Genomic DNA, 20,405 nt, shown 5'->3' with positions numbered 1-20,405 from the left:
TCCTCGGTTCCTCCGCTAAGTTACAGCTGTGTTTATGTTCACACTACTCGCTAACTGAAGTGACTGTCTAGCCTTTGTTTTGAGTGTAAAAAAAAGGACATGCTAACAAGGTGATTACAAAACAGCCATTTATTTTCTTTTCACTGTATTAAAGTTAAACACACAACAACACTTTTCAGAGCAAATGTGTCTGTCTTTTTCTTTCCAGTTTGTAGTTAATTTAACACTGTAAACATTAATACATTGTGTTTTATTTGACTTTGTAATTAAACCTGTCTGATTTTTATATTGGCACAAAAACACACACAGAACAGCCATAGAAGCACACATGCATTGCAAAGAAAGATACAAAGTACAGTACGATATCTAAGCAAATTAACAATATGGGCAATAATTAATTGGACATTTTGTCAAGGCCTTTTTTGCATTATTGCCGTTACATGGTTAGGGGCTAGTAAAGCTACTACAGAAGTCATACAATGACATAAACACATCCAAAGCACTGATAAAAACAAACGACACCAGACCTTCGATCAACTTGACATCTTATGCAAAAAGGTACTAAGACAATTTGTTCAAGTGGGGACTCATTGTGGAATTATCCTGAAGCACAGACCTGTTATTTCAGCCATATATTGGGACGTACATGGCTGATCTTAGATCAGTGTATTGGACCAGGTCCCTTTAAACCGTACTGAAGCTGAATGAAGACAAGGATCTACTCATCTGGCTTCCTCTTGGGCTTCTTTGGGTTGCGGGAACGGCTCTTGGCCTTGCACAATGGGCAGATGGGAGCATTACGATGAATCTGCTGGTGGCACGACAGGCAAGCCTAGAGAGAAGGGGAGATATTTAGCAATCACCATTATGTTCTTGCTGTGTTGTTGAGATAAGTAAGCAGCTTTGTCAGGTTGTACCTGAGTATAACCGGGAATCTACACCAACACTAGTAGTGTCAGAGAAACGTGCGTGACACGCAAGCATCACGGCAGCATCTATTTTGCAATCTAAACCGACTGCGACTACAGCAGAGATGAGTCCCAGCTTTAGCCAATGGTAATTGAGATTCCTGGCCATAAATAGGGGCTGCAGTGAGCCCAAAAAGTGTGCAGTCTGCCGGTTATTTCTTAATTGTGCTTAAATTCTGTATTTATGTTGGATGTAGGAGTCAAATGAGAATGAATTAATACGATTGGTTTACCCAGATGCTGAGGAAATGTACATATTCACTGCTCTTTGTAGTTAATCTTGCCTGCCCATCTAGCCAATCAATAACTTCAATTGGAAACTGATATCGAAGTTGGCAATTCCTTGGTTGTGGATATGTATTTATATAGCAGTCAATGGCTTTCTACGCTTCACTGACGCGCAGCAGCGGGGGAAAATAGACGCGTAAAATGAACGGAGCAGCAGAAAATTAGTTGCGTATTACAGCCGCCTCCCGCGCAGCATATGCGGCTGGTGGAGATTGTAGCATTGAATAACATTGGCACGGTTCTGTCCCGGCACACGTGTCAAAAATACGCTTCAAATACGTTGCCTGCGTAGATTCCCTTAAGAAGTTAATGATAATAAGACACAGCTAAAAGCAAATTATATCTCAGAAAATCACATTTCTTCTTCATTCTTAAGAAAAAAAGTACTGCCTAATAGACTGTAACCTAGTCCTTGATTGAAAGTGGCTGCTGCTCTATTGGGCCAGACGATCAATCAATTTTTTCAACTTCAAAAATGTGATTTTTTTTTCACATCTCTGCAGACATTTCAGGTCCTTAGTAGATTACCTTCATAGGTGGGGGTTGCTGTCTGAAGGTGGCCGTCTGGCGTGCATCCTGCTTCCTGGACACCTGAAGCTGCTGTGCTGCGGCTGCAGCGGCAGCAAGGGATTCTGGGATGGCTGGCTCATGCGGCTCCTTCTGCCACTCTGCTTTCTGCTTCTCAAAGTAACTGTTGAAAGCAAAGAAAGAGAGAAACCTGGCTAGCTGTGATTCTTATTTAGAGCTTCTGAATCATATCACAGTTGAGATTATCCCATCTACGCTGTGTATCTAGAGATGTGGAGTGGCAAAACCAAATACAAAGGAGACTTAAATTGGAGAACATTGTAGTCGATCTCACGCATCCTCTTTTTATGTGCAACTCTGAGCAAAAGTACAGTCATTGTGAGAGTGTTTGTCTGCATGCGTGCGTGCGTGTGTGTGTGCGTGTGGGCAGGGGAGGGCTGGGAAAGAAATTTGGCCTTGGACTTTATGCCTGACTGGCCCATTTTCAAAAGTAAAAAAAAGTGATATCCCATTTCTTTACGCTCTCTGGTTTCTCTCAAAATAGGCTTGTGATAGAGCTTTCACAGTACCAATTTAATGGGTTGTATTTCTTGCTACCATGATCCACGAAAGCAGCAAATATTAAGGCTACCTGTCAAATTAACACACATTTTATATTTCAGTTTATACACATTTATTTGACATGGATTCTTAATCATTTTAGTTTTGATATGAGTTAATATCTCTGAGCAGCAGAGTTCTCATTTGTATGCTGATATCACCCTCGCGTAGTATCTTAAAATGTACACCCAGCAGGCAATGAGATGGGATTTAATTTTCTGCAAGGTTGCTCCATTACACCTTGTAAAACAATTACAGTGGGCACTATTACTGTTGGGTAAAATTACCCTAGAATTACTTGGCTGGCAGCAGAGGTGTGCAAGAGATAAGAGATGTTCAACATCTTCATCACTCAGACATGATCATAAATCTTTCTCCCTGATGAGTTCCGTCTCTGAAGTAAAACCAGCAAAGAACAAAAGTGATAAGCCTCAACCCTCCGAGTATCTCAGGGAACATCAAGGAGCACGCAACTGAGAAGGAAAGGAGAGACAGCAACCATCTGGCCAGAAATGAACTCATCATCTGAGCTTCCACACAGTACACGGCCAAACTGACGAGCTAGCCTGCCAACAAGGCTGTCAGCGTGCAGAGCAGCAGTGGCCCAACACACTTTCTCACAACTAAAGCTCTTTATGCGAATAAAAATTCAATTTTCAGTGCATCCATCACCATTACCAACCAAAAAGTTACTCTACAATCTCTTCTGTAATTCCCAATGCACTCTCAAGTCAGAAAATATCGAAAAAGAAGCAGGAATGTCAGGACAGTTTTACCTGCAAGTGAGGGACCACATCATCAATGTCAGAACCACTACTGGCTTTTTTTGTCCTTACAATTAAAGAAAACAGGTTCCTTGAGAGTTTCAATGGCCACCCTCTAATAGCACTGTCATCGTGTACACCAAAACACGAATGTGCCCCATGGCTCCATTTAACACCCCTGGCCATAAATAAACAAGTCAGTCATCATAAGAGCTCCAGGCCAGTGGCACATTGTTCTGAAGCCACAGCTTAAAGAGCCAAAGCTTAAAGAGCCACGCACTGACCTCTGTTCTAGTTTTCACCCCAGCATCATGTACACAGATAATACAATCAAAAATCTAGTTGAACTTATATCGCCCCATCATGACAGATCCCCTTCATATTAAACTATCTAATTTCAATATCATTTTCTGTTAATAACAATAACTGTATTGATCCCCACAGGATGAATAACGGATGGATCCCCTAATGGTTGTCAGACTGCAGTTTGTGCTGCTGGGAGTCAAACTGTCGCCCCCCCCAGTGTTGTGGATAACAAGGGCATTTGTGAGTTTTAACAGGGATTCAATGGATTTCTCCGGCATCTTTGCCAAATTCCGAAGCCAAACAACCTGGAAAAATGGAGGAGAAATTTGGTTGGACCTGATTTTCATAATAGACAAAAACAAAAGAAAAACGTGTCCAAGACCACCAAGAGAACACCTCTCAGATAATTCTCTTAAAGCCTTAAAGCCTAGCTATTCAAATGTCCACCACATTACCACCGAGACATGTTAAAGAACGTTAGATTACCTGCTGAGACTCTAACATCTTAAGTGTTGATTAAGAAAGAACATGGGCGAACGTGAATAAAATTCAATTTAGCGCTTTTAATGTCAGCATCTGCCATTAGCACTACCTCATTTTTGAAGCACTTAAATGGTCCGTTCACCTTAATTACAAAATGAATTTTCCATTTGTTCCCTCTATTTTCTAGTAATGACAATGTTGTAAAGTTGATTTCATTTTCCATGGTGTCAAGGTATCTGCTTTTGAGCATTTGTTGCCACCCTAATACAGTGGGTGGAAATGTTTTTGTGTTCATAGCATCAAATATGGAATCTGAAGAAACATCCTTTTCCACATAAAAGCAACATCCTACAAACTTGACTAAATACAAAGATGTAGCTGTCAATACTTTACATTGTGGCTTTAAAAGCCTGTTAAACATTTAATAAAGAAAAAAGGCAAATGACTAATAACCCTGATAGAAATAACATAGAAATACACTGCCTCACAATCAAACCATCTCAAATGTATTTATTACTTTGCTACTACTCACACTGTCTTAAGAAAAATCTCCACTGTGTTATCTGCATTTTAATGAGATAAAACCTCAGACACCATGGTGACGAAGGACAGGAAACTGCTGTTTATCCTGGAAATCAGAAAAACTGAACAGAGCATCTGATCAGAAACTTTTCTATTAAAAAACAGCTGACCCGCAACTCATGACCTCCGATTATCTGTCAAGTCAAAAGCAACCTTTAAAGAGTTTGCTCGTGGTCCTAAAGCAGCCAATAAAATGCTTTGCTGTAATAATCTGTACTTTCCCCAACCGCCAAACAGACGTGTTCATTCTGCTATTCATAACCTCAGTTTCAACGTCACATTTTGCAATGCGTTTTAAACTAAAGGCTGAAAGCTACTTAGCTTTAGCTATTCAGCTCATTCAAGCTGGAGACAGGGGAAAATCGACTCATGCCCACAGTGATGCTGCATCAAATGGTTTTCACAAATGAACTACAATTTAACTACATGATAACATCTTGGCCTTTGACAGAGGATTGTGTATATAAATTGAAGGACTTTCATCCTTGATCATTGATACTGCAGATGTATGCGATAACACACAGTGGACTACATAATGTATGTTTACATTGCACTGTTTAATTTTATACTGTTAAATATTGCACTACCATCATCTTGCACAAACCTGCACATCTGTACAGCTCTTTAATTATACCTCTTCTACATATTTTGTATTATATTGCTTTTTTGTCTATCTTTTAACTTATTTTATTTCAGCTTTTTACTTATTTTTATTCTACTTATGTGTTAATTGTTCTTGCACCAAAACACCAAGACAAATTCTTTCTATGTGTAAACCTACTTGGCAATAAACTTGATTCTGATACTGTTGCTCCAGGAAAAAGAGCAGGCCATAAGACATCATCCGTTTTACGTAAATTGACTACATTTCATCTGTAACAGCTACATCAGTAATTGGTTTTAAACGAGGACCCCAATGTTTATTTGTATACACACTGCTTGGTGGACCCATCAACCTCTAGTGTCCCTGTGGTCTCACTAATTGGCAGCCAAGCATTCCTGGCCTTCGAGAATTCAGATCTAGGATTTCCCACTTTATTTACACTTGCTGCCCTCATCAGAATATAGTAACTTATATGAGGCTGATCTGTTGATGTTGTCTGTGGACATTGCATCAACTGAATTCTTTTACTTTTTTAATTACTTAGCAACCGCACTGCTCCCTGACTGCTGGTTGTGTCTCATTATTTTAAGACAGTCCATGTGCACCCCTTGCAAGAAAAGTGATCTGCCTTATTTTATTGAAGCCCATTTGCTAACTTTTGCCAGACTTTTGCTTGAAGTCTTGAATGTTAATAACATATTTCAGATGTTGATTCAGTTATTGATAAATGGCAACAGCGACGTTGTATCAAATGATCTTCTTTGAATTTATATTAACTGACTATATTAAATTATATATAACTGATAACACGTGGTGCACCACAGGGCTCCGGTCTTGGACCATTTATCTTCATTCTATTTTACAAGAAGTTGTGGCTGAACAAAGTGAACAATTCTGCTCATTATGTTCACGTGAGCCTGAATTACTTTGACCTTTGCATGGTGAGTGAAACAATTTTCCCTGGTAGATACTTGTTTTAATTCTTTTTCATGGATAGTACACCATGCTCTACATTCTGCTCTGTAAAACTATGTCAATGCTCACTGAAAGGTCATCTGTTGCTGGTCATCACTCTTTAAAAGCATGCTAATGTACCTCGAAAGTGACCATCGAAAATAACTACTGAGTCTGCCACCTGCTGTATATTGCCACTTCTCATTTGTACTGGAACTGTGTTTCCTGTTTTACTTTCTGTACAACATATGTTTGACAATCTGTGTGATTGCACAGTAGATAATATTCATTTATGTCCACAAATTAAATAGACAACGCACATTGTGTTTGTGAATTATGTGATTTTGACTGTTAATAGGTTGCAAAAAACACCATGACACATGACATTAAAAAATAGTTGTAAACACACCACAAAGTGTATCAAGGGACTTCTCTTTAAAAGACTTTCATTGTGCCTTGCATGCATTTTAGTGTGTGTATGTGTCTGTTTTTGTGTGTATACTGACTCCAGGGAGAGCTTCTCCTCTTCTTCGTTCAGGTTTGGGAGTCTGTGTAGACCCAAAGTCATCCTGAGGGCATCCACATGCTCCTTCAGAGGTTTGTACTCATCGTGTAGGCGGCGAGTTGTTTCTAGCAGTTTATTCAGGTCATTCTCTGACTGCTTGATGGTGCTCTCCATCTGAGAGGAAAGGAGTGGGTATTTAAAAAAAAAAAACATATGCTTTGTAATATGCTCAGTATAAGACATTTTTGGTTGTGCCTATTATCTTTACACTGAAAATAATGCAATCACTGAAATTGCATTTACTATTTTTCTATTTATTGTTGTTCTAACATTGCTAGTTACACTAATTTAAGATTTCAGGAACATTTGCTTATCCCTGAATGTAGTACTCACTCACCACATTGATATCGGCATGGATGAGCCTCAGCTCCTCCACATGTGCCATTTTCTCTTGTAGAAGCAGATCCATCTCTTGTTTGTACTCTTTCAGATGCTTCTCCTCAGACTCCAGAGCCTCAAATTCAACCTTAAGACGAGATTTGATTTTCTGCATCTGGATAGTCTTGTTCCTGCAGCCAATGGCCCAAACAAAAGATACCAGCTGTCAGATTATTTCTCACCATGATGCAGATGAGAAAACAAAAATAAAGTTTTCTCACAAAAACAACAAGATTGAAAACATCACAAAATCTTTTCCATCTGTTATGCAGTGCTTTGAACTTGAGTAAAAAAGACAAACAACTTTAGAGACGTTTTGAATTAATCTTAAACAGAATGGCCAATTTCAACAGCCTAGAATTTATGTTTTAAGCAAATGAATTAATGAGGTCTGTAAATCTGTTTTTTTCTTTTATTAAGCCCGCCTGCAGGGAAGTTATAAGACCAAACAAACCACCGGTGAATTAATGACAGACAGATAAGCTTGCTAACAAAGTAGCTAGCTTACCCACAGAATTAATTAGCAACGCACATCTGGCATTTTGTTGATACACATCTGGGACATTGTTGAACGTGCGATCTGAACATGTAGCTTAACTAAAGCTTATTTGTATTCACGCCTTGTTTCCGCCGTAGTGAATGCTTGCCTAATCTGTCGGAAACACGCTGTAACAAGAATAGGAAAAATCTATCTGAGACAAGAGTGCCAGCAGACCCGGCTAATTTTAGCTAGCACAGTAACAAAAGCGAAGCCAAGGGGCTCATCCTCGGCCAGCTAACGTTAGCTAAGATAACGTTTCTCTGCTTACCACCAATCATTTTCATATCACGTTCAAGTCTTACCGTATTTCCAAGATATTTTCTAATTTGCACATTATTTCTTGTTCGTCCGCCATGGTTTAGCAGTCTCTTGTCTTTCAGTTGGCCAGCTCAGTTACCCCTGGGGCCACGGTGGTCTCCTTGTTGATAAAAACACAATAGCAGATGTGAGCGCGCACTCAAGCACGCGCGCGCAATGTGAAACTGGGGCTACGTGTGGAGAGTATAACCACGAGCCGCCTGCCACACATAGCAGTGATTAAAAAGGAACGTTCACTTCCTATTCAAGTTTAAAACTATGGAAGCCCGTTTCCGCCACATGGATTTAAAATGAAAAGGTCCTGTAAGTTATTATATTGAGATACTTTCTCAGTATTTTGACTTGGTATCTCAATATAATGACTTATTATCTAAGTCATTACTAAGTCATTATTTTAAGATACTAAGTCATTATATTGAGATACTAAGTCGAAATATTGAGATACTAAGTCAAAATATTGAGATTATTTTTGAGATACTAAGTCAAAATATTGAGAAAGTATCTCCTTATAATGACTTACAGGACCTTTTTTCATCCAAGTGGCGGAAACGGGCTTCCATATAAACCGGCTGTTACACCGAAATGACGTCAGTCCACAATAACATTAATGTTACATTAAAGCAATACATGATCCTCGCTGCAGACTTCTGAAAAGGTAAAAAAACAACAGAAAACTGTTACATTGTTCATCATGGGACACCTTACATTGCTTGGCATTGGGTATGTAGCCCATCAAATCAGTACAGCATGTTAATGTTGTAGTTTGAGGCTGATCTGATTCCAAACATTTGGCATCTTGAGCACTTTTAAACACTCCTAATGAGCTAATGCCACAGTTTATATGCAAAATAACAAAAAGTTACTGGTGATAGAAACACTCAAGTAATTGTTACTTATTTTAAAACCAATGCCTGATTTGTCTGAAAATCAATATTTTTCTTAAATTCTTTCATGTTTGGGAAAACAAAACATCTTTAGACAATTAAATAAAATTAATTTAGTGCCAAAGTACCCAAATGTAAGAGTCCATTCTTTTCACTCTGTTAAAAAACATAAAGACCTCCGTTCCCCTAAATTCCTGGCTACAGCCCTGTTAGCCTAACATTAGCACATGCTGTTAGAGCAGGTAGCAACAGACCAACAAACCAAACACACCTCCGCACCACTCTTAAAATGACTGTATAACAACATATGCTTAAAACATTAACTGGAAGGATAAATAGATTAGCGCGATGTGCTGGCACCTTCACTGTTACTGGAACATCAGGTGCTGCTAGGTTAATGTTGATCTAGGTGCCTGCATAAACACGTTTGTCTGAGATCCTGTCTTGGTCCTAAATGAGTGATACACAGTCAACACTTTATCAATTTAAAGGGAAAACCTTTCACAGAAGATGAAGCTTGCCTCTTTAAATCGCTTGGGCCTTGGTCTGCCATTGGATTAACCAGAGAGAAGTACTTGGGAATAATACAATGGTCCTTTCTCATTCAGTATAATCCTTGTAGGTATTGCAAGCAGTTTCATATGACTCCGCAGCAAAAAGGCTACTACAAGCGCCTCTCTGAAGAAGTGTTACGGCTAGAGATTAAAAAAATACAAATGTCTACTGTAAGTAGCTCCTTTCATTTTTTTTATATCTGTATTTTAGATGTGTTTCACATGTAGTTCAAGTAGTTATTTTTTCTCTGTGGTGGTTTGATTGGAATTTGTGAACCTGCTTGGTAATTTAAAGAGACAGGAAGTGAAGGAATGTGTCTGTAAACTTGTGATTTTAGGGCTAAACGTACGGTGATATCTTGCCTAGTTGCCAGTTGTCTCTGATGTGTTGCGTTTGTGTTCCTGGATTTATTGTGTGTTGTAACCTCATCTACATAAACAAAAGTGTGAAAAGTTAATCCTACTGTTCTTGTTTTCATTAATTTTGACTGAAAAAATATGTTCAGCAAGGCTTACAAGTACATCACTTTTATTACTATAAATATTATGTTTGCTACTACTATTATTATTTAACCACAAATGAAGGCCTGTCTTGCTTTTTACTCTCAGAAAAATGTATCAGGAATGGAGCAAAGATTTTCTCCTCTGACCTGCTTTCTAAGTCAGTCTATACAAACAAATGCAGATGTGTATATGGTTTGTTACTTTTCAAAATAACCACTATATGGGTGTCATTGTGTTGACACAGTCGTTAATACTTATAAATTAAGTCTAAAATATACTGTGGGCTTCATTTTTTGATTGTAGTCCCCACCTACCTCTTGCGATTGGATGCTCCTGGTTGAACAGAAGAATGTAAGGAACTCTTTTTGGTCATTTTGCTGTCAAAGAACCAACAAGCATTGTTTCAAAGACAAAACTGAAGTACTTCAGTCCCAGTTGTTGCCCTGCATGTTCCTTGGTGCTTCACCAGTGACACAGTTGAATGGACAGCAGGGATGTTTGCTCCTATATCTCAGTGTGACTGTTTTCTCTGGCAGATAAATGTCCGCGTTACAACCATGGATGCTGAGCTGGAGTTTGCCATCCTGCCCAGCACGACTGGCAAACAGCTGTTTGACCAGGTACACTGTGCATTACTATCAAACTGGGCCTTTGACAGGCAAGTGTGATCATGTTATTTATTGTCATGTTTAGATAGTGAAGACCATCGGGCTGAGGGAAACCTGGTTCTTTGGCCTCCAGTATCAGGACAGCAAAGGCTTCTCCACCTGGCTCAAGCTGAACAAGAGGGTGAGGAGTGTAACTTCCTTTCACTTGTTGGCATAGCTTAACTCCCCTGACAGCTGGATTTAAATGAAGATGTAATCATGGTTATGGTTTTCATAATGATATTGTGTCAACCCAGTGAGGCTAATTAGTACCTATTTCTTTATTCGGGCATCCCTCTCCTGTGGGATGCCAATCCCAGGTGACAGCACAAGATGTGAAGAGGGACAACCCGTTGTTGATAAAGTTCAGGGCCAAGTTTTACCCGGAGGATGTGGCAGATGAACTGATCCAGGAGGCAACACAGCGCCTCTTCTTTCTGCAGGTTGGAGATGAGTACACTTACAAGGATAATAAAGGAAATTGTGTTGTAAATGTACACCCCTGACATTGGATGGTAATGATTGACTTAGCAAATAACTCTTATTCGTCCCCTAATTATACTTTAGTACAATGATCCCAAACCATTAATTTGCTATTGATACATTTTAAAGAACTTCATTTGATACAGTCGAGTTGAACATGTGGAAGAATCTAGAAAACAATGCACATGTCTTGTGAGAGCCTTGGTACCCTGCAGATGCAATAAGGAATCTCAATCAAAACAAGATGCTGATCCCACCTTAACGAGCAGTGGGGGTTCCACTATGACTCACTCAGATCCTGTAACCCCTTGTGGGTTTTACATAAGGGAGTATTTACACCAAAAAATTGAACCAGGTGCACAAAACACACACTAGAGTACACAGACATCATAAAATATTAGGAACCGATGTGTCAAAGCAGATCCTTAAGAGTTTTTTTTCTGTGTTTTAGGTAAAGGAGAGCATCCTTAATGATGACATGTACTGTCCCCCTGAGACTGCGGTGCTCTTGGCCTCGTATGCAGTTCAGGTCAAACATGGAGACTACAGAGACGACTTTCACGTCCCGGGATACCTGGCAAAAGAGAAGCTGCTGCCACAAAGGCACTAAGTCCTATTGAGACCAGTGTTAACCAAGGTTCAGCTTAATTCCAGTTTCAGTCAGCTGAATTCTAACTCATGTGTCTTCTTCTCTCATAACACTAGGGTTTTGGAGCAGCACAAGCTGAATAAGAATCAGTGGGAGGAAAGGATCCAGGTGTGGCATCAAGAGCACAAGGGACTGCTGAGGTATTACAGTCTTACTAACAGAGTTAGGATTTCATTTTTTGCAAATAGTCTCAGGTTCATTTGAATTGCTCTGCACAACAGAGAAGATGCCATGCTGGAGTACCTGAAGATAGCCCAGGATCTGGAGATGTACGGGGTCAACTACTTCAGCATCAAGAACAAGAAAGGATCAGAGCTGTGGCTGGGAGTGGACGCGCTGGGGCTGAACATCTATGACAAAAAGGACAAGTAGGTCACCATTTAAAAACGTACATGTCTCTAACCAACTTATAGTCTAACAATGTATGCTTAAAGACCAGCTCCAGTCATGTTTTAAGACCTAAAATGCTCTGCTTGAAACAATAAATTGTGTCTGATATGTTTTTTCCTGCAAAATACGTTAAATTACCTTTAAAAAATCCTCCCAAGGCATCTCCTCCTTCTCCCTCATTAAAAATTCCTAAATCTGCATAGGCCCCGCCCACTAGGTGCTACATTTCTCCTTTTGTAAAATTACAGCTGAAAACAAAACACATCTCTGCCATCATTTAGTGGCAACTTGTTGAAACTTAGCTAGCTTGAAATGTAGTCATAAGTAGCAGTAACGTTAACGTTAGTAGTCAGTAGTGAGTTTGCAAAAATTACGATGACGGTTACAGCTGGCTCGTGCATCGCTGAAGTGCTTGCCATAAGTTTCACATAATGATATGCATAGTGACATTAACGGGGTTGGCTCTTTAGGTTTGTTGTTCAGCCTGTCCTTGGTACACTGCCGTTTAAAAGCAGACAGGCCCAGCCATGGAGATGACTGCTGATGTTGTCCCTGATATGTCTTGTAGCACATGAAAACCACCACATGGAGATGTTTACATTAGGTTAAACACTTTTCACTGAAGCTAGCTAGCAGCATGGGCTTGCCTTTGGTTGGTCATTCAACTATTTTGGTTCAAAGTGAATTTTGTCAACAACTATTAGAATGATGAAATTTGTGCAGACATTCAATAGCTTTGGGGATTTCCTGACTTTGTATCTAGCATTTCTTTGACATTTGGGGGTTTTTAGTGAAACATCTTGTGATACAAATGGCCACTGTCCCTGGCAGAAGAATAGTCACAATGTCATTTTTGTACTAACTTTTCCTGTTGTGCAACCAACATGTTGACATTTTTGATTCACAATCAGATGTGAGGTAAAGTTTGCCACACCGTCATGAAACTTGGCTGAGACGCTCAGTTTGAATTGTTATTGAAGTAATCGTGATCCTGTCAGACATACTTCAAGACTTTGTTTTAAATAACAATTTGTGTCTGATTCCTCCACAATAATTAAATTGAACTACTTAAAATGTCTTGAGAGCAAATCTAGGAATCAGGAAGCTGAACAGCTCAGATTATTATAGGTGAATAGCTCTGGCCAGTGTCATGTCCAAAGTGCTGGAGACAGACTGACGACTGTGTAGACTTTAGAAGTACGTCCTGTCTTCTGACATCCAATTTGGTCGTAAACCAAAGCATGCCACCGATTTATGTATTTTTGCACTAAAGGAAATTTTAGATAAATATAATAGGCAAAATTCCACCACGTTCATGTTCTTCATTGATGCTTCTAAAGCATTTGATTGTGTTAATCATGAGAAATTATTTTTAAAATTGTCTAAAAATGGGGTCCCTGGTTTTTAAATTAGAATCTTGGTTTATTGGTACTTGCATCAGACAATGAGAGTGAGATGGGGGAATGTAACATCTGTTCCCTTCCATGTGACCAATGGTGTTTGCCAGGGGGAGGAATTTTGTCTCCTTTTCTTTTTAATATATATATGAATGATTTGTCTTTGGTTTTAAATACATGTGGTACAGGTTGTAGGATTGGTGACTCACCAATTAATCACCTTATGTACGCAGATGATTTGGTCATTTTTAGCCCATATAGTGCTGGTCTCCAACAGCTTCTGAGAATATGCACACAGTATGCTGCTGATTTTGATATAAAATACAACGCTAAAAAGAGTAAGATCATGACTGTCAGAAGTCGAGAAGACAGAAAGTCAACCTTCCCTGACTTCTATCTGTCTGGCACTGCACTCAGTGTGTGCAGTGAGATTATATATTTTGGCCATATTATCGCAAATGACCGGGATATCTATAGGCAGCGTTGGAAGCTGTAAGCTAAAGCGAACATGCTGTGTCGTAAGTTTAGCATGTGCTCTGTATCTGTGAAGATCTAACTCTTTAGAGCGTATAACACCTTTGTATACTGCCTACCTGTGGTGTCGTTATAAACAAGGCAGCATTAGAAAACTCCCAGTGGCTTATAATGACAGCATGAGGCTGCTGCTGAGAGCTTCAAGAAGCTCTAGTGCAAGCCATATGTTTGTCAGTGTCGGGGTACCTACCTGCTCTGCTGTTTTTACGTAACCTGATGTATAGATTTATGTGTAGGGCATCTGAATCAGATCGCTATGCTGGCTAACCCTGTACGCAGTTCTGTCAGATTTTCTTCCAGACTGTGGAACCATTGGCGAACATGTCTGTATGTTAGACATTGAACATTGTGGAAGGCTTTGTATTTTTCTTTTTTTTCTCTTTTGTGTGTGTGTTTGTTTTTTGTGTTATGTGATATGGATCCCCCCGGGTCTGAAATAAAAAAATAAAGTACTTCTTTACCTTTCTTGAAAAAATCAGCATCTATAAGGAGGTTTTAAATTCCGACATTATACTTCTGTAAGTGGCTTTTATGCTTATGTTTAGATTGCAAACTCGCTTGTGGTGTCACATCTAACAAGTAAACATCAACATCTACAATAACAAACAATAAGCAAAAACAACTTTTCACCATAGTGTATATTTAGCTTTAATCTAGTGCTATAATCAGGTTAATATTTCCACTTTGTACTTTAGTTTATGACCAAATACTCAACCCATTAACTCAGAGTAATTCCATCAGCCACAGTTTCACCTTTTAGTGCTTATTAGCAAGTAATACCTTGTTTAAAAGCTGAACTAAGATGGTGAAAATGGTAAATTTGCATAGCTATTTGTAGGCTAGCATGCTGACATTAGCATTTAGCTCAAAACACCTGTGTGCTATGTGCAGCCTCATAAAGACGCTAGGTAGCCTGCTTATGTCTCGTCTGACTTTCCCTCTCTTAATGTCGTAGCTATTTGTTTTAAATTTGTGTATGTATAATGTTCTCTGATGCTGTTACTATAAAATTGACTAATGGTGAACCATGCCAACATTTTTCAGGATGACCCCAAAGATTGGCTTCCCCTGGAGTGAGATTAGAAATATTTCCTTCAATGATAAGAAGTTCCTCATCAAACCAATCGACAGGAAAGCTCCGGTATGTGAACAAACATCGTTATGAGTGGTCGTTAAGTGATTTATCTGCGGCAGCTTTGAGTTATCTGAACTACATCTTTGCATGGTATTCATTGCTCGTCTTTACTGATGTGCGACCATGACAAAAGTGAGTTTGCTTTTGGCAGTTAGCTTTTTCATACTTCATACCCATAAGCCAGACAAACTGGAAGCCTTTTGTGCGGCTTGATGGTATGCTGTAACTGTGAGCTTATCTAAGTGGAACTCAGTTCATGGTTGTTTGTGGATGGGATTAAGTAGCTGCTCCCTCTCCAGCTCTTAGGGTCTAATGTGTGAGCGCTCATTTTAGCATTAGCAATATTTATGAAAGAATTCTCACGTCTACATTCAAGATCCTCGCTGGCTCGCTTCATATTTATTCACTGTGAGTTTTAAAACAGAAGGTGGGAGAATTTCCTGTAGCGGTGTTACTTATGAAGTTACTAATTTTGCAAATGCATAAATTACAGCTAGTAGTGTAATGAGAGCAGCTGCTACTTGATCTCATACACAAACATGAATTTAGCCTCACACTTCAGTTTGGCTTCTGACTGCATGAGCAGAATCAGGAGGAGCGTCCAAGAGCTTAGAACACATTTATGAAATTCTCCCAAACAAACCGGCCTCTTCAGATTATATAAACCCAGGCTTAACTAGGCAGATCTGAGATGTTAATGACGTGTCCTGAATCAACCCCAAAGGCATTCACAGATTTCTTCTTTGTGTGTTAAAGGACTTTGTTTTTTACGTGCCTCGTCTCCGCATCAACAAACGTATCTTGTCCTTGTGTATGGGGAACCACGACCTGTACATGCGCAGACGTAAACCTGACACCATCGAGGTGCAGCAGATGAAGGCCCAAGCCAGAGAGGAGAAGAACAAGAGGCAGAAGGAGAGGTAAGGAACGAGGAACTAATGAAGCTTTTTACAGTTTACAATGTGTTCTCTCTGCTTTAAGAAAGAACTGTCAGGAGATAAAGTTTTTTCAGATGTGTATTTATGCACAATTCTCCTGTCAGGGCTCTGCTCGAGAGTGAGAAAAAAAAGCGAGAAAATGCTGAGAAGGAAACAGAGAAGATTGCTCGTGAGACCATGGAGCTGATGGAGAGATTGAGACAGATTGAAGAGCAGACAAAGAGAGCTCAAGATGGTCTGGCAACTTTCTGAATACAAATGTTTCTCAACTTGAATTTTGTTTTTTCAGTTAAAGAACATAGTATATTGAAATGTTTGTGCTTCTAGGATCTCCACGAAGCTTACGTTATGTGGGCATGTCTGGTTTTGTGTGTCGGATGTTTTTGCACGTGTGTGCATGTGTGTTTCAGAGCTGGAGGAGCAGACTCGCAGAGCTCTTGAGTTAGAGAAAGAGAGGAAAATTGCTCAGGAGGAGGCCGAGCGTCTGGACAAGGAGCGCAGAGGTGCAATGGAAGCTAAAGCGGCCCTGTTACACCAATCTGAATCCCAGATAAAGAGCCAGGAGAGCCTGGTACTTATGCAAAACACACGTTCAGTTTCAAATGAATAGATAAAATGATTTTCTTCATACCTGGAGACTGAAAAAAAAAAAAAAAATTCAGTCTAAGACTAGTTTCTATTTTGATTAAGGACTCATTATGGTATATTTACATATATTGATCAAGTCTACCTCTCAGCTAGAAACAAGGCCAGAAAGGTAATGTCATTATGTGACTCACAAACTCAGCATGATAGTATATTTTAGCTGACTGAATAGAAAGGCCATGACGCTGCATTTTGAACACACCCGTGCACGCACAAACACGCACACACGCGCTCTCTCTCTTTGACACACATGTGCACCCACAGACAGAGCACAATGACCTTAGATCAGGAGCACTCTTAACTCTCTTCCCATTGTGTGTGTGTGTGTATAGGCCACTGAGCTGGCAGAGCTTACCTCTAAGATCTCCCTGCTGGAAGACGCCAAGAAGAAAAAGGATGACGAGGCAAAGAGATGGCAGAAAAGGGTGAGAATTAATGAAAGAACCATGAGAGAGATAAAGGATGAATCAAACATGAGCAGAGAGCGATGTCTGACACTACTAAGTGTTAGATCGTGGTTAAATAGAAGCAAGGCGGCAAACACAGACAAGTATATCAGTAGACTTTAAACTGTGGTTTTAAGGATGTAATGGTGTTACTGAAGTGTTACATGTTGCAAGTCAGTCTGTGAAGCTGTACTAGGCTAAAAAACATAATATGTTGATATAATTTATATATCTGATTTCTCTAAATGGCATCTAAATCTTTGCATACAGTTACAGAGTGCTTAACTTTCATGTCACATGATTGGAGTTATTTGTAATACTGTGTTGGTGCCTTATTTGAGTTGTCTTATGAGCATGGGAGACTGTCTGCCTTTGATTATTTGGAATAACGATTAGTCATAGTCATAGATGATGTTTTTTTGGCAATTTCACTGTCATTCTTGAGTGTGCTGCATGGGAGTTAAACTGGCTTTCTACCCAAATGAAAATGTTTTGGTGAGATTTATATTTTTGTTCCAGAGACAGAAAAGTCCAGTGTGGTTTGATTTCTTTATATTTCGCGTCTAGTTTTGGGACATAAATAGGAGCTTTCAGGTTACCGTAACAAGACATTTTGGGGCCACATTCAGGGGGCTACTTGCACTTAAATATAACCAACATCAGTGCTTCACAGTAAGTCGTGTGTGTTGACAGGCGATCGTGGTAGAGGCTGATTTGAGGCGAACCAAAGAGGTGCTGAAGACTAAACTCATGGGTGTCCACATCCAGGATTCCGTCCACCCTCATATGCATGAGCACGACGAGACGGACGAGAGCAGTGCGGAGGCGAGCGCCGAGCTGACTTCTCCGGGCATGGTCCGAGATCGCAGCGAGGAGAAGAGAGTAACAGAGGCCCAGAAGAACCAGAGACTGCAGAATAACCTTAAGGTAAGGTCAAGTGACAATAGTCGAATATGTAATATTTTGCAGATTTGCTGTTCTCTTACTCGCCCTTCAGGTCAGAGGTCAGGTTCAGCAAGAGATTAACAGGCCAGGTTTTTTCTTGAACTATAAAGAGTGCGATTGAATCAGAAACACCTTCCATTTCCTTATTAAGTGCTTCTAAGTTCAGTAAATAATGTGCTTTATTTATTTGGCATGCTGAGACCACTGCGTCATTACTTAAATATGGAGTTACTATAATGGTTTCTTGATGCACGTTGCAACAAAACAAGGCTATTAAATGAGCACCCGTCTTCCCTGTTCTTCTCTTTTACAACTTTTGTAGTCGTGCAGTGGCCTAAAAAATAGCCTAAGAAATCCTCCTGACTTTGGTAAGGCCCTGTCTTTCCCTTTAATGCTACACTGCTTGTCGCATGTTTTGGGTAAGATCTTGCAACAAATCTTGAATGCTATGTGGGGAAATTTAATAAGTATATTGAATATCTGTTGGGGATAATTTCACATAACCTTGGTTGTATTTCATCTAGCGCCGTTGCTAGGTCAAAATCCAATTAGCCCAGTACTTTGATATGTGAATAAATAGCTGCAAAACTGTTGGCATACTCATCATACTCACCTGTACTTTGTGTTTAGTCCTAGCATTCAAATGTTGCTAACAAGCTAGATTTAGCTGGTGAACATGGAAAATATAACTGGTTAACATTAGTATGTCAGCATTACCTGACAGAGAGCTTTAGCTCAAAGCATCACTGTCCCGAAGTACAGCCTCACAGAGCCGCTTGCTGTTGACTCACTCTCTCATTTCCAGAGAATCTCTGTCTGTCAGTCACTGACTGTGGTTGTATTTTGATGGTCATTTTTTAGGCTTATGTTTAATTAAGCTTAATAAGAGGTATGGGGCAGATGCACTTGCATGATGTGTGTCTTTGTTAAGCATATTCAGCCATGGTAGCTGCCACTCCTTTGCAGCACCCCGACAATTCTGTGGTTTAGAAGCACATTTTTGTTGCTGCGTTGTTGTCAGGGATTCTGAAAAAGTTTTGGTACATTTGTTGCTCTGTGTTCTTACAGTCATATAGAGGTCTGAACTCTGCTGTAAAGATGGCAGCTTAATTGCGACCAAAAACTGTGTTTCACCAAGAACTAAGTGCACTCTAGTTAATTAAACATTTCTGCAGGTACATTATCATTTTGTTGATTTCATGCCGGTTGCAAATCTTATCCAGCCCATCCAGGCCGACAACTGGAATAAAATTGGTCTCTATCTCGCAACCAAAACAAAATATGATGTTGCATAGAGGACTCGACAGTAAAATGGACTTAATAATGATGGACAATAGAGTGTCTTCAGATTGGGATTGAGGGGAGTGAAGGGGTGAGGGGAGAGGGGCAAGGCTTCTGAATAGTCTCCCAAAGAGTCTCAGGAGAGAGGATTTCTTTCACTGTGTGTTTGTGTTCTCTTTCAGTTCCTGAGCAGTGAGCTGGCTGGAGCTATAGATGAGACCAAAAGGACCCTCAATGACCTGATCCATGCCGAGAATGTGAAGGCGGGCCGCGACAAGTACAAGACCCTACGCATGATTCGCCAGGGCAACACCAAACAACGCATTGACGAATTTGAGTCCATGTGAGAGAGGCTGCTGCAGGCCCACTTGCACTGAAAGCAAGATAAGGATAGATGATTGAGAGATGTGTAGGTGCAGACTATTACATAGGTAGAAAAGGTTAAATATGACAGCAGATGATTTTGTTACTGTGCTTTGATGCCTTTAATTCCACTATTTTAATTTTAATGCCATTTAATCTGGAAACAAGTCCTTGCAGAAATGACAGCTGTCTTTAACCACCCCTTTTTTTTTCATAGGGACAAAAATGCATTCATTGTCTACTACCATGTTGCTGACAAAGATATCATCTATGCTGTAATTTATGAAATCTCATTACACACATTTGCAATCTCAAAACGGCAACCGATGAAAACCTTTTAATATTGATTTATGGAAAAAATGACATTTAAGACACTTAGTATTCCAGCTAAATGGTAAATCCTTTGTTCGCATAAATAAAATAACAGAGAAACTCCGGCAATGTGTCCAGTGTGCATCAGTTCCCATTGTGAGTCCGCATCAGCTTCCTGAGGCAAACTGTTGCGATGAGCTGCAATCAAAAATAAATGCAAATAATCACCTTCAAATATGTTTGTCTTTGCATCAAAAATGAACGGAAAAATAAAATAAGTGCTACTCTCATCCCTGTACCTCTGCCATGTCACTGCCTCCACTCTTGCAAAAAGCAGGGTTGCCAGTAACAACGCAGCTACCCAGACTGTCCAGAAATAAACTAATATTTTCTTTTTATTTTATGAATTTGATTTGTTT

At 39.7% G+C, this 20,405-nt stretch overlaps 2 protein-coding genes across 4 annotated transcripts; one reads left to right on the top strand and one right to left on the bottom strand.

Moving 5' to 3' along the window:
* Positions 1–128: 128 nt before the first annotated feature.
* Positions 129–8,102, bottom strand: zc4h2 (zinc finger, C4H2 domain containing). Its single transcript, XM_069669646.1, has 5 exons — positions 7,864–8,102; positions 6,980–7,151; positions 6,584–6,756; positions 1,785–1,947; positions 129–832 (listed from the first exon to the last, which is right to left on the bottom strand). The coding sequence occupies exons 1-5, from the start codon at positions 7,914–7,916 to the stop codon at positions 719–721; spliced, it is 675 nt and encodes a 224-aa protein (XP_069525747.1). The 5' UTR covers positions 7,917–8,102; the 3' UTR covers positions 129–718.
* A 1,287-nt stretch (positions 8,103–9,389) lies between these two features.
* Positions 9,390–19,658, top strand: LOC138598007 (moesin-like). Of its 3 annotated transcripts, XM_069669645.1 has the most exons (15): positions 9,390–9,488; positions 10,125–10,172; positions 10,358–10,441; positions 10,515–10,610; positions 10,789–10,911; positions 11,403–11,554; positions 11,657–11,740; positions 11,822–11,968; positions 14,966–15,062; positions 15,813–15,976; positions 16,099–16,229; positions 16,405–16,565; positions 16,972–17,064; positions 17,779–18,012; positions 19,494–19,658. In XM_069669645.1, the coding sequence occupies exons 1-15, from the start codon at positions 9,405–9,407 to the stop codon at positions 19,656–19,658; spliced, it is 1,863 nt and encodes a 620-aa protein (XP_069525746.1). In that variant the 5' UTR covers positions 9,390–9,404. The 3 variants fall into 3 exon arrangements, with proteins under 3 accessions (XP_069525746.1, XP_069525744.1, XP_069525745.1); XM_069669643.1 differs by lacking the exon at positions 10,125–10,172 and having other exon boundaries at positions 9,405–9,488; XM_069669644.1 differs by lacking the exons at positions 9,390–9,488; positions 10,125–10,172; positions 10,515–10,610; positions 10,789–10,911; positions 11,403–11,554 and having other exon boundaries at positions 10,383–10,441.
* The last annotated feature ends 747 nt before the right edge of the window (positions 19,659–20,405 follow it).

Source organism: Semicossyphus pulcher, unplaced genomic scaffold, assembly GCF_022749685.1.
Source record: "Semicossyphus pulcher isolate SPU_LCO1_2020_fin unplaced genomic scaffold, fSemPul1.0.p SCAF_2, whole genome shotgun sequence".
NCBI classification, from domain to species: Eukaryota; Metazoa; Chordata; class Actinopteri; order Labriformes; family Labridae; genus Semicossyphus; species Semicossyphus pulcher.
This window is presented reverse-complemented; position numbering and strand designations above follow the sequence as displayed.